Here is a 14089-nt window from a genome sequence, read left to right on the forward strand (position 1 = left end):
CTTTGATGTTGGTGTTAGTGTGCGTCTACAAGATGTGGGTAGGTAGCTTTGTTGTTGGTGTTAGTGTGCGTCTACAGTATGTGTGTAGGTAGCTTTGATGTTGGTGTAAGTGTGTGTCTACAGTATGTGTGTAGGTAGCTTTGATGTTGGTGTTAGTGTGTGTCTACAGTATGTGTGTAGGTAGCTTTGATGTTGGTGTTAGTGTGTGTCTACAGCAGGGGTCTGCAACCTTTTTGACATGAAGTGCCAGTTTGAAATGTTCTTGTTAACTAGTGTGCCATATCAACAATATTCCATCCATATAGGCTACATGCATCGTAACAGCATTTTAAAGACACATTTTCTCTCATAATCAGATATTTTTAATGATCATTCTTACATTATTATTAACCATATTATTATTATGGTTGTATCAACCCTAAATCTGAATTGGGGGAAACAAAGCGATGGAGACAAACGGCTACATACAGTGCAACCATTTCTCGCATTTGCCCATTCATTTTAATTTTGAGCGAAAAAGAGAAAAAAAAAAAGAGGAATCCGGCGAGGGGGATTCGCAAAGCATCATCTAACGAGGCGTCGCAAGGTTTTAAATGAGGCGGCTAACGTTAACGTGACGGCACTCACGTTACCAGGCTAATGTCGAGCAAACATGACGTACTACATACTAGCTCACGTTAACAAGCAATCGTGTGCAAAGTTCAGCACCACATACAAGGTGGACAGCTCCCCTAGCCCGACACTTGCATACGCACGCCCTCACACACACACAAAGCACAGGCAGCTAGAGAGAGTCTTTATGGGACAGATCTCCAATAAAATAAGGTTGTTTCTCAGTCTCTAAAAACACATCAATCCCAGGTAAGTGCATACATGTGCGCATGCATGAACACGCCACATGTATTCGTTTCAATCAGACTATCCTGACCTGCCGCGAGCGACAGCGAACTGAGCGGCGATGTCGCTCACCCCTCAAATATTCGCTCGCTGTGTCTCTAGTTGAGCGATTACGCGGCCGAGTCCCGCCCCTAAACACTTTTTATTGGTCGAGAATCGCGGGCTGCTTTGCCCCCTGTTCCTGGTAACAGACACACACAGACACACTCGGACACGCGCCGCGTCATATCAGGACAGTGTCGCGCGCGATTTCGTCTCCAGTTCGCTCGCTCGCTGCCCATCAGGAACCGGTGTTAGGCTACCTTCAATCAAACTAACAAAATTATGCCAATGGCTGTTCAAGAGGTGATGACATGTCATAGGGGTGTGTGGGTATTTTAGGATATAGGTTTCAGGATATAGGTTTATCGTGGCGAATGTAAATGAGGGACACCGTTTACACTCCAACTCATGGAACACTGGACTATTCCAAATGATGTTGGAATACTATGAATAATGTAACTACTGCACCCAATGTAAATGCCCTTTAGGACAAACTGTCCGATACATTTAGGACAAACTTTGACATAATCATTGTAAAGTTGGGATGGCTTACTCGGACTCCTGTGTGAAAGCTTGCAGCACCACTGCCTTCAGACTGTAAAACAAAACAAAAGATAAGCATGTCAATGACAATTGATGAAAACACAAGACAGCTGTGCACACTACAGCAGCATTTCTAAACGGCCCTATCTCAAGCCACGCCCTATTTTCTTAATCCTCCAATCAAAACTGTTGCGTCCAAGGGATTTCAACAGTTGTGATTGGAGGATCAAGAAAATAGGGCGGGGCTTGAGATAGGTCAATTATGGGTCAGGAGGACCCAAAGTGAGTCCCACTCTGTCTAAAGGGACCTGCAGCACATGAGAAATTGACTAATTTTCCGCCATCGACTAAAAACACACTTTTTCAAATCAATATCCGATTTATATTAGATATATCTAATCTTACTGTCCTTTGCTATAATGTACTAGTAGTGTAACGGAGGTACGTGTCTATCCACAGTCACGATGGACAGTGTAGTGAAGTGACTGTGGACTGAATTCACCTCTTGGTCTAGTGGTCTGTGATGCTGCCCGCGGCGCGGGAGACCGGGGTTCAACTCCCACTCAGGGCGATCCCCTTAACAGGGGTCGAATCGAACACAACGCAGAGCAATGACACCGGTTACACTATGACTATAATACTATCTACTATGCCTATAATACTACCTACTATGCTAATACTATACTACTATGGACTCAAGAGTGTAGCACTCACAGTTCAACACTGTGCCAGATGAAAAATACCACTTACCCTTAGCTGCCAGAGACGTACCCCTCCTGCTGACTAGTTGTACACAATTTGTAAGTTGCTTTGGATAATAAGGGCATCAGCGAAATGACTAAATGTACATTTTAAATGTAGGTTTGTATTTGTCACATAGCAACCCTTATCTGGCACATAGCAGCAACTGTTGTTTCTTCCAACATGGAGGCAAAAATGGGGCATTCTAAACATTCCACGAGAGGCCTCTGTTGGAATCTATGGGCAGTGCAGAGCAGTGATGCGTTGCTCATGGGACGGGGTTGCACTCTGTGCAACCAAAGTTGTGAGCAGAAGCGCGTGCACACAGGAATGCGCTGCACTCGACTGATGCGCCAACTCGCAGTACCCACCTGGCTACTTTGCATATCAATAGCGCCGGTCGTCAGGTGTTACATTCCATTCGTAGAGGCAATTAGGCAATTATGCGAGGGAACATTTATGTGCATGCATTTACATTACATTTACATTTAGTCATTTAGCTGACGCTTTTATCCAAAGCGACTTACAAGTTCTGTACGACAAGACAGCAAGAAGGGCACAACTCTATCAGCTGAGTAACAATGTTTATCAAAGTGTTGCGTGTTAAGGCGCTCCCATAGTCGAGCAGACTGTACACAGAGCAGACTCCGCGGAGGTCCGCGCGGCTCTTTGAGCTTTGATCTCAGCGGACAGCAGACCAACAGGTGCGAAGCTACTATTTTCTGACGCGCGGACATCCGCGCCGCTGACTTGGTGTCACACAAAACGCTGCTCGGCATTTTGGTTGACATCGAACTGCATTTAATGTGACGCCGATCTGCATTTTACTCTGAACACTCGCTCCGTGCCAAGAGAGATGTTTGAATGGCTTTTCTAAATGGTGTGTAAAATTGCCAGTTTTATTTTGAAATATTGGAAACGGAGATAACATAGAATGTTATCTCTGTTTCCAATATTTTTTAATAAAACTGGTGCTTTTATTTCATGCAATGCGTGTTTCATTTCAGCACGACGCTCTGTCCACCTCAAGCCTATACGGTACATTGCATCTCGCTACCTGTTATTCAAGTGCGTAAAACTTTTTTTGTGGGAAATGTAGTAAAACTGGTGCGAGAAATGTAGGAAATAGACCGCGGACGTCCGCTGAGATCTGCTCGACTATGAAAGCTCAAAGAGCCGCGCGGACATCCGCGGAGTCTGCTCTGTGTACAGTCTGCTCGACTATGGGAGCACCTTTACAGTGTAGGTTAGTTTATTAGGACAAGTGCATGACAGTAAGGTTAGTCAGGGTTAGATATATATATATTTTTTTTAATTATCATTTCAGATAATGGTTGAAGAAGTGAGTAAGTGAGTGAGTGAGAAGTGAGTGAGAAGTGAGCATGCGCGGGAGCATTAGCGTGCGTGCAACCAGTGTTGATATGAGCAACGCAACACTGGTGCAGAGGGAAAACAGATCACACTGACGAGAGATGTCTGACCTCTCTCTGTCCTCGGGACCAATCTTCTTCCAGTGTTTCTTCACCCGCATCCTCAGCATCACCGCAGCAGACTGACGCACCTGAGAGAGAGACGGACGAGACAGAAACAACTCACTCACTAAGGTCACAATAAAATGATCCAAACATTATACTGTACTACAAGAGTAAAAACCAGGAAAGGTCATCTACTCTTGCCTCGTCACCAAAAATAATATTACCGTATTACACACACACACACACACACACACACATACCTCAGGGTTCTGGGAACCACTCATGACAGCACACAGGGCTGGGATGATAGCTGGGTCTTTGAAAGCCTGTTTCAGCTTGGCTGTGGCCTAAATCAGGAGGACACACAAAAAAGACACAATAATACACATCAACTGGCACGCAGGCAGCAGTGCTGATGGCAGTGGGATTAACTCAACTGTTACAGCAGCAGCAGCACAGTAAGTACAGTATGTGATGATGACACGCAAATACCGGCTGGGTTGGTTTTGCAGTCATTAGGTTTAGGTTTACTTTATATTTGATCAAGATGTAAATGCCCCCAGGTTTAGCCAAAAGGCTCATTTCCATTGGCAGTCCCCCCCCCCTGCCAGAAGGTACAGGCTAACTTCCTGTGTGAAAAAGGGTTAGCAATCAAACATCATCAACCTTCAATATCATTTGGACGTCATCCTGTGTAGGTGGCTGACAACAGTTTAGACATGTTGCCTGCTGTGACATCTAAATACATAGTTAGCTAAACCTAGCAGTGACAGGCCACCGGTGGTGGTGGAGCCAGATAATAAAACAACACCTTCACAGTTGGCTTGGTGGATGGATGCTCCAGTAAAAGCCCACCACCATGTCGTTAGTTACCTGCTGAATAACCTCATTGTCAGGCTGTGTCAGCTGGGAGAGGATCTGCTCCAGTTCCTCTGTCATCTTCACACCGTGGAGGAGGAGGAGGAGGATGACAACTCTCTAAGCTAGCTGCTGTTAGCCCCGGTGACGTTAACGCGTTTATAAAGTTGGACCGACTCTTCTCCGCCCCGGTCACCACGCCTGTGATGATAAACTACTACACCGTTACTTTATCAAACTTGACACCTATGACAAGAAATGCTGGGGAGTTTGGCAGTTAACTAACTAGGCTAACTAACCGTCTAACTTTCTAAATCTAAATGAATGATATTCTAATTCCCGTTATTAACCGTGTTGGGTGGGAGAGAGAGAGGAGCGACCGGGTCCGGGGGCTCGTGCTCGCGGAGTGTCACCAGAGAGAGAGAGAGAGGCTCGTGCCTCCAGCCATCAGACAGCAGCACGCGGGACAGAACCAGGGAGAGGGGAGGCCACGTGGGCTGCTCTGTTAAAGGGAACCGCGCCCGACATGTTAACATTAACAACCTCACCTCCTCCTCTCTGCGTCCACGACACAGCGCCCCCCCTCTGGAAAGGAGGGTGTACTGTGTTGGATGTTTCTCAAGCTCGCGGTGTGTGAGTGTCACCAGCGAGAGAGAGGGGCTCGTGCCTCCAGCCTCCTGCAGCAGACAGCAGCACGCGGGACACAACGCGGGGAGGCGTGATTACGAAACCTAGCCGCATTTCTCGGAGACGCTCTCTGATTGGCACTGACTGACGCTCTCTGATTGGCCACTGACGCGTTTGCCCAATCCGTGACGAGCTGTGTCTTTGCCCATTCCCACGTCAAACAGCCTGCAAACTACCTGGCGTTCTATCGCCATGCTCTAAGACAAACTCTAACCTTAACCAACTTCGAAAGAGTGCCTAAGCTTAACCGTCGAAAGAACTTGCCGTCACGCTCTAAGACAAACTCTAACCTTAACCAACTTCGAAGAGTGCCTAAGCTTAACCAGTGTAGAAACAGGCGTCGGCCAATCAGAGAGCGTCTCCGAGAAATGCGGCTAGGTTTCGTAATCACGCACCAAGGCGTGTGCTGAGAGAGCCACGTGGGCTGCTCTGTTAAAGGGGACATGTTAACACAACCGCGACGACTTCTGCTTCGACGACACAGCGCCGCCCGCTGGAGAGGAGGGTGTGAATGAATGAATGAATGAATGAATGAATGAATGAAAACTTTATTTAACAGATACACAATTGTTAAGGGGATGCAGACCTGAAAAAGACGTTTGTCTTGTTTCCATCAGGGTCCCCCATTTTCAATTCATATAGACATTTATGACATACATGACATTTATGGCATAGGGACATATAGGTATTTAGTACTGATACATTTGTGACATAAACGGTATTCAAATATACAGTACTGTTACCCCTAGATCCTGACAGAGTATATACATATGATGGGGAGGGGACTGTACATTAGGAGGGGGTGGGTGGGTGGGAGGGAAATATCAATACGGCGGGGAGGGAATATATACATGCGGTGGGGAGGAGACTGTCTATTAGGAGGTGGTGGGGGTTTTGGGCATTTATGGTGGCCAGTTTCGAATTGCAGCCTCCCGTAGGTGCTCTTTAAGAGCAGTTTTGAATGTGGGTAGGGATTCACATTCCTTTACAGCTTTGGGTAGGGCGTTCCACATTGATGTGGCATAATTGCGAAACGTGTTTAGTCCCTTGTTTGAGCCGAATCTGGGTTTAACATGATTTGTTGAGCTTCCTCTGGTGTAGTGGTTGTGGTATTCACTGACCTTTGGGAAGTATTTTGACATGTACATGTGTTGTTGGATTGTTTCTCAATATCTCTCAGCACGTGAAGTCGTCTAGTAGTGACCAAGGTTGCTGCTGGTTCGATCCCCGGTGTCGACAAAACGGGTGTATTCCTGCTGAGTTGGCTGGTATTATTTAAATGTATAAATAATAGTATGGTATGTGTATGTAATGTATGTATTGTGACTTAAAAATATTTATATTACTAACCTTCAAGTTTCAATTTTCTTTATTAGTTGTCATACAAAAATACAGAATACTTTTATATTAAATGCTTTTTCCTGTTTTGCTCCTGAGTGTGCTAGATAAAAATAGATAAGTATAAAAATTGAAGTCAAAAGTACGTAAACAAAAGTGTTCGATATACATTATACAATGCAAAGTGTTGGATGTTTCTTAATATCTCTCAGCACGTGAAGTAGTCTAATGACCAAGGTTGCTGGTTCGATCCCCGGCCGGTGTCGACAAAACGGGGGTGTATTCCTGCTGAGTTGGCTGGTAATATTTAAGTATAAATAATAGTATGGTATGTATTGTGACTTAGAAATATTTATATTACTAACCTTCAAGTTTCAAGTTTCTTTATTAGTTCAGTTGTCATACAAAAATACAGAATACTTTTATATGAAATGCTTCTTTCTGTTTGGCTCCTGAGAGTGTGCTAGATAAAAATAGATATAAAATTGAAAGTCAAAAGTACGTAAACAAGTGTAAACAAAAGTGTTCAATATACAATATGTTGGATGTTTCTCAATATCTCTCAGCACGTGAAGTCGTCTAGTGACCAAGGTTGCTGGTTAATAATAGTTCATTTAAGTGTATATGCGTATGGTATGTGTATGTAATGTACAGTATGTATTGTGACTTAGAATCAAATCAAATCAAATTTATTTATAAGGCCCGACAACACACGTTAATGTCCCCATGGGCCGTACAGGTCTTCTTTAAACAAGTCAAGAAGAAAACATAACAATAAGTCAAGAACAGAACAAGAACACCATAAGGTCCAAAAAATTTAAGATAAATGCAAATAAATGAAAGAATGATTTATATTACCTTCTTACTCTGAATGAATGAATGATTGAATGAAAACTTTATTTAACAGATTGCAGAATGGGTACAATACAGTATACGGCTCAATACACACAATTGTTAAGGGGATGAGGACCAGAGAAAGACTTTCGTCTTGTTTACATCAGGGTCCCACATTTTCTATTCCTAGTGAGTCTCTCCTGTACTACCACTATTCCTACTATACTAATCTATGCACTCAATACTGCAGCACTCAAGTTTCAGCACTGTTTGAGAGTTGTACCCTTCCTGATGACTTGTCGTACAGAACTTGTAAATCGCTCTATAAAAAGCAACAACAAACCAAATGAGTTAAAAACAAATAAACGATATTAATTTAACATGTCCGAAAAGGAGTAGGAATAAGTATAAATGTATTTAATCCTACCCCTTCTCTACTACTCAGTGAATGTGTTTTTTTAACGTTATTTAAAATGATCACATGTTCGAAATAAATATTCAATACAACTTTTTTTTTATATAATTACACATGGAGCTAATTACACCTCCTCGCCGCAGAGGCTCAGGCTACTCTCTGTTGTTTTTATGGCCGAAGTGCCCTTGAGCAAGGCATGTATAATATAATCCAGTGGGTCTAATGTTTAAATGATGATGTTAAGTACTTATCATGTTCCAATAAAAACCGATAATTAATGTTGATTAATGTTTTATCACGGGACCAGGGGCAGTCATCATTTAACATTATGCCAACAAAATAAAAACCTGGCAAAGACGGAGCCACGTGTTGGTCACATGATCGATGATGTCAAGAAGTGTAAAGCTAAATTACTATTCTAATGTTTCACATGTTTTCTAAGCTAGCAATAAACATAGTCACAGACATAACATTTGCCTAATTCAGTTCAGCCTTCTAAAGTTACTAAACCTAGTTCCAACAACCCCCATCCATCATGATTGATTGATTGATTGAAAAGTTTATTAACAGATTGCAGAATGGGTACAGTACAGTACATCTCAATACATACAATTGTTAAGGGGATGCAGACCAGAGAAAGACTTTCGTCTTGTTTCCACCAGGGTCCCCCATTTTCAATTCATCATAGGTAACATCGATTTAGAGATTAAGCCCATTACTTACATTTTCTGGATGTCTTGCAAAAATAAGAATTTCTGAGTCAGATATATAATAGTCGATGTCCTGGAAAATGCCATCTTGATCCCAAGTCCAGCCAGTGGGTTGTCTTAGCCATCTTGAACAATACCGACACCTAGTGGTTCATATGAGAATAGCTAAATGCAAGGTGATACATTGATTGAAAACTTTATTAACAGATTGCAAGGGACAACGTTGCTACAGATTGATTGAAAATTGTATTAACAGATTGCAGAATGGGTACAGTACAGTACAGCTCAATACACACAATTGTTAAGGGGATGCAGACCAGAGAAAGACTTTCGTCTTGTTTACATCAGGGTCCCCCATTTTCAATTCGTCACAGTGGAACATTCTTTGTTGTTTCGTCTCTGTACTCTCCAGCACATTGGATTTGAAATGCAACAATGATTATGAGGTTAAAGTGCAGAGTTTCAGTTTTAATTTGAGGGTGTTTACATCCACATTGGATGACATGGGTATGAATTGTAGTCCCTTTTATGGTAAATGGACCGCAAGCAACCTGCTTGCTCAAGGGCACTTCGACACGCTGCCGAGAGGAGCTGGAATCAAACCTTCTTCCGATACCAGACGATGAGACGACCGCTCGACCTCCTGAGCCACTGTCACCCTACTCTCCTCGAAACTGTCACCCTACTCTCCTCGAAACTGTCACCCCTACTCTCCTCGAAACTGTCACCCTACTCTCCTCGAAACAACACCTACCAGTTAAAGGGGCACTTCACCAAAAAAACAATGCTAATTTATTTTGCACATAATCTCACACACGTCCAAAAACACTGAATCGTTTTGTACACATTAATTTAGTTTGACAGTTATTGAGAGTAAATTAGTTTGAATGTGGCCCCCAGTGATGTCATCGGGGACATTGTATCCTTGTGTTGTGTTCATTACAGCTCCATGACATGATGTAGATGAAAAATAGCAATATCATGTCTTATAGGGACTGCTAGCTACCTCATCATTTGCTGTAATTAACACAATGATTCAATGTTTCCCGATGACATCACTGGTGGCCATATTCAAAATAATTAACACATCCAGCCTCTTCTCAGCAGTCTGATGCTACGCTCGGCGGTGGAAGTCATTGTAGACCACCTCCTGCTCCGTCTGGGGGTTGGTGAGTGGGGTCATCAACCAGGGGGCATAATCGCGCTTTCCTAATAAAACAATCATTAGAATAATAGAAGCCTACTGTTGCTGGAACGATTCATTACATAGTATAACAATTGTTAATGATACTAATAGTCATATTTATTATTATTATTATTATTAAAATTATTTAATTCCAAGGATGTCTGTAGAATCGACGTAAACGCAATCACAGATTTCTCCCAAATGAAGCCCCGTTAGCAAGCGCCCCCAAAACTGGCCATTTTAGTTTTCGTTTTTGAGGACTGCATACTTTTTTTGCAAACCAAAACAACATACTTTATACTTATATCACATGCATGAGCCTGGTCTCTTTTGAAAGATGACATGCGGAAGTTTCTGATTCCAGACAAAAAAATTCACGTTTAGTGCTAAGGTAATAGTTACATAGGTCTGAACTTGAGTTGTAAAAAAAACTTGTTACTCAAGTTTTTCTGTAGTAGTTAGTAGTCCAGAGGTAGTATTTCCCCAGAAGGTGGTATGGTTTACAAGCCTTATGTAATACATGTCCAAATTTCATAAAGATCCATTCAGAAATGAGTGATTAGGAGTGATTTTGGTAAACTGTGTACAAAGAAAAACTCAGTTTTCTCATAGACTTCAATTCATTTGGCTTCCTGTTAAAGAATTTAGTTGTTCACCTAGATCCCTGATTCACACATCCCCACATGGGGTATCATTGGAAGCCACACTCATTGGCTACAACGATCCACAATCATTTTCGAGATCAGATCTAGATTGACGGAACTACTGCAGCCTGAGTCGGGAGCGGTATTTTGCGCAATACCGTGTACTTTGCACAAGCCTCAAATACCGGCATGTAACACGAGAACCGCTGAACGGATTTTGTCGCCATCGACAGGCAACAAATAAGCCTTCAATTCGATATATATATATTGTATTACAAAATATGCACACCCAAGCCACTAGGGGTCGCCAAAGTGCCGGTTGCAAAAAGTCTGAAAAACTGCCCTGATATGGGCTGTCGCAGCTTAAGAACACGGGCGCACACCAGTCTGTCCTATTTACGACTGCCTTTCCGCGCTCGTAAGTCCGTTAAGAGCATGCGGACCATTGTATTCACCTGCCACCACCCACCACCACAGATCATTTCAGCCCATGGATGAGGCTGATTCAGCCCCCTGAATTCCATAATTCTGTAATTCAATTCAATTCATTTTATTGTGACAACTAATAAACAAATTTGAAACTTGAAAAACTTGAAACAGTAGTAGACACACCGGCCACCGTTAGCAGGAAAGAACAACAAGCAGACACACCTGTTTGATTCACACTCCTTTCCTTAATATAATCTTTATTGCTTTTCTTAACTGGGCAGGGTACAGGGCTGGGTACAGGACTAACAGAGCTGGGTGTACAGAGCAAGGCTTACATCTCAAGGATTCTGTCAAGACATTGTCAGGTCTCAATAACACGAGGGAGGGAGGGGGGGGGGGGGGGGGGGCGGGATGAAAGAAAGAGAAAGGACAGTCTGTTGGCCGATGCTTTCTGGCAGAAGTGTGTGTGTGTGTGTGTGTGTGTGTGTGTGTGTGTGTGTGTTTGTCTGGGGACTAGAGCACAACGCTGGCTGGAAAGGCCAGAGTTTGGCTCTGGAACGTTCCACAGGTTCTATAGACGCTTTCAGAGCCACAACAATAACATTCTAAAAAAGGGACCCACGTTTATTTCCTGTCGCAATGTCTGCTGATGCAATAGTTGAACAGGAAATGGGTCCAAACTGTTCCCCCATAGCAACAGAATCCCAGTGAAACCATCTATAGAACAATTTGTAAAAAATAATTATACAATGAACCGTTACTACGGAACAGTGCTAGAATTAACCGTTACTACAGAACAGTTCTATAATTAACAGTTACTACAGAACAGTTCTAGAATTAAGTTACTACAGAACAGTTCTAGAATTAACAGTTACTACAGAACAGTTCTAGAATTAACAGTTACTACAGAACAGTTCTAGAATTAACAGTTACGTGTATGTGCTGCCTTACAAAGAAGAGGATACAGAAAGAAAGAGAGAGAGAGAGAAGGGGGGAGGAGTTGGGGTTTAATGCTAATACCAAATAGAAAACAGGGAAAACAGAACTGACAATGTTTTGATACACTGTGCTGTTAAAATTAGAAAGTCGTTAACGAGTGACAGCGTTACAACCTGAACAGCCTGCCGACTCTCACTTCACAGTCAAGTGCTAAATGTAATGATTGACAGCTCTGAATCATCATTTAAAAAAACAAAACAACAAAAGAAAATAATCATCACAACTTGGAAGAACATCTTGCAACAAAAAAAAAAAATGATTTTGAATATTGAATTCTATAAAGACCCTGAGAGCGAGAGATGGAAAAGAAACGAGAGATAAGAGAGAAAGAAAGAAAAAAAAAACTAAACAATAAATCATCCATAACTGAACAAATTAGTTTTAACATGCATAAAAATAAAAAAAATAAAAAAAAATAAAGAGGATACACTCCCTAAAAACTCGCCCATTAACTGAATGAATTTTCACAGTTTTATACTGATTTATATATCATAACGAAAGAAAAGGATTTCTTAGCCAAAACTAAAGATGAACAACAGGAGAACGTCGACCCACGCGGTCCGGTTTCTCCAACTCATATACAGGTGATCATAACGCCTTTGGATTCAGATCATAGTTATTGCTCGTCCGGTTCCCCTCTGGTCACGGACCCCTGACCACAAAGGCAGGTTAATAGTCTATAACATCTGAAAAATCATTATCATCTTATTCAAAACACTTCTGCAGCATAATTGTGATACATGGCTTCTTCTCAAGTCGATAAACTAACTAGAAATGCGCACACACACACACGCACGCACTCACTCACTCACTCACACACACACTCACTCACTCACTCACTCACTCACTCACTCACTCACCAGGGCTCCAAATAAATACATTTAAAACTAGTCCATGTGCATTCGAATGGAACTCCAGTATTCGTATGGCTACACACTCGCGCGCTCACACACACAAACACAAAACGAGGAGGAGGGGGACAAAGGTACAAACATTTTGACAGAGAGAGAGAGAGAAAGAGAGAGAGAAAATGCAGAATCCCTTAATTGATACATAATTTGATGTAGCATTTCTGGGGTCTGTCAGATCTGTGATTCTTGCCACAGATCCAATCTCTTCACTGTGATCCGTTGTGTGTCACTGTAAAAGGCACCCAAAGAACGCCAGAGTGAGCAGAGTCTAGGCAGAGTCCAAGTCCAAGTCCAAGACCAGGTCCAGTCTGGACCCGACGTCCAACAGAAGTGGTCATTTTCAAGACCACAAGCCAACCGAGCGGGAACTTTCAAATGACACTCCAAGTCCAAGTCAGAATAGATGAGAACGAGATAAGTCCAAGTCAAAATGAATAAACGGAGACAGAGACAAGACAGCAGAGGGCGCTCTCCAGACTCTTCTGTCATGTTAAGACCCACTAAACTAGAGCAGTTCCCTCACTTCTGTCATGTTAAGACCCACTAAACTAGAGCAGTTCCATCACTTCTGTCATGTTAAGACCCACTAAACTAGAGTAGTTCCATCACTTCTGTCATGTTAAGACCCACTAAACTAGAGCAGTTCCCTCACTTCTGTCATGTTAAGACCCACTAAACTAGAGCAGTTCCCTCACTTCTGTCATGTTAAGACCCACTAAACTAGAGCAGTTCCCTCACTTCTGTCATGTTAAGACCCACTAAACTAGAGTAGTTCCCTCACTTCTGTCATGTTAAGACCCACTAAACTAGAGCAGTTCCATCACTTCTGTCATGTTTAAGACCCACTCTGGGCTCAATACTGTTCCCACTCACAGGATGAACAGTTTCTCTACCCTTCCCTTCTCCCCATTTTGACAGAACTCATTCTCTCGTGATTGTTTTGCAGCTGGCTACACTGTAGTAGTAGTAGTAGTAGTAGTAGTAGTAGTAGTAGTAGTAGTAGTAGTAGTAATAGTAGTAGTAATAGTAGTAGTAGTTTGGGGATCTGTTAGTGCCAGTTATTGCAGCGCTGTCGTCGGTCAGTCGAGAGCCAGTTGTGTGGTTTGTAAGACAACGTTTTCTTCGCCTTTCTTTCCGTCCGACAGACGGGCGACGTGTTACAGTTGCATTACGAGCTGTTGAGGTTTGATTTGTTTCGCTTTTGAGGTTCATTCACATACAGTAAAAAAAAAAAACAGAACGAGAGTGAGAGAAAGAGAGAGAGAGAGAGAGAGACAGGAAACATATACAAGAAAAACAACATAGCTAGTCATCCTCAACACCTGCGGCGCGGCCCCTAGCTGGTTGTGACACCATGATTGACAGATGATGACCCCCACC

General features: G+C 42.7%; 1 protein-coding gene across 1 annotated transcript in view; it reads right to left on the reverse strand.

Annotated features, from left to right (window-relative positions):
- The window catches only part of ipo4 (importin 4), a 63935-nt gene extending 58838 nt beyond the window's left edge, over positions 1–5097 (reverse strand). Inside the window, exons 1-4 of the mRNA XM_084326668.1 lie at positions 4572–5097; positions 3959–4045; positions 3705–3784; positions 1493–1534 (exon numbers count right to left, since the gene is read on the reverse strand). Coding sequence (XP_084182794.1) covers positions 1493–1534; positions 3705–3784; positions 3959–4045; positions 4572–4637 — 275 coding nt within the window. The 5' untranslated portion in view covers positions 4638–5097. The remainder of the gene's footprint in view (positions 1–1492; positions 1535–3704; positions 3785–3958; positions 4046–4571) is intronic.
- Between the last annotated feature and the right edge of the window lie 8992 nt (positions 5098–14089).

The sequence above is a fragment of the Notolepis coatsorum genome (genome assembly GCF_963971535.1).
Source record: "Notolepis coatsorum genome assembly, chromosome: 12".
In the NCBI taxonomy this organism is placed as follows: Eukaryota; Metazoa; Chordata; class Actinopteri; order Aulopiformes; family Paralepididae; genus Notolepis; species Notolepis coatsorum.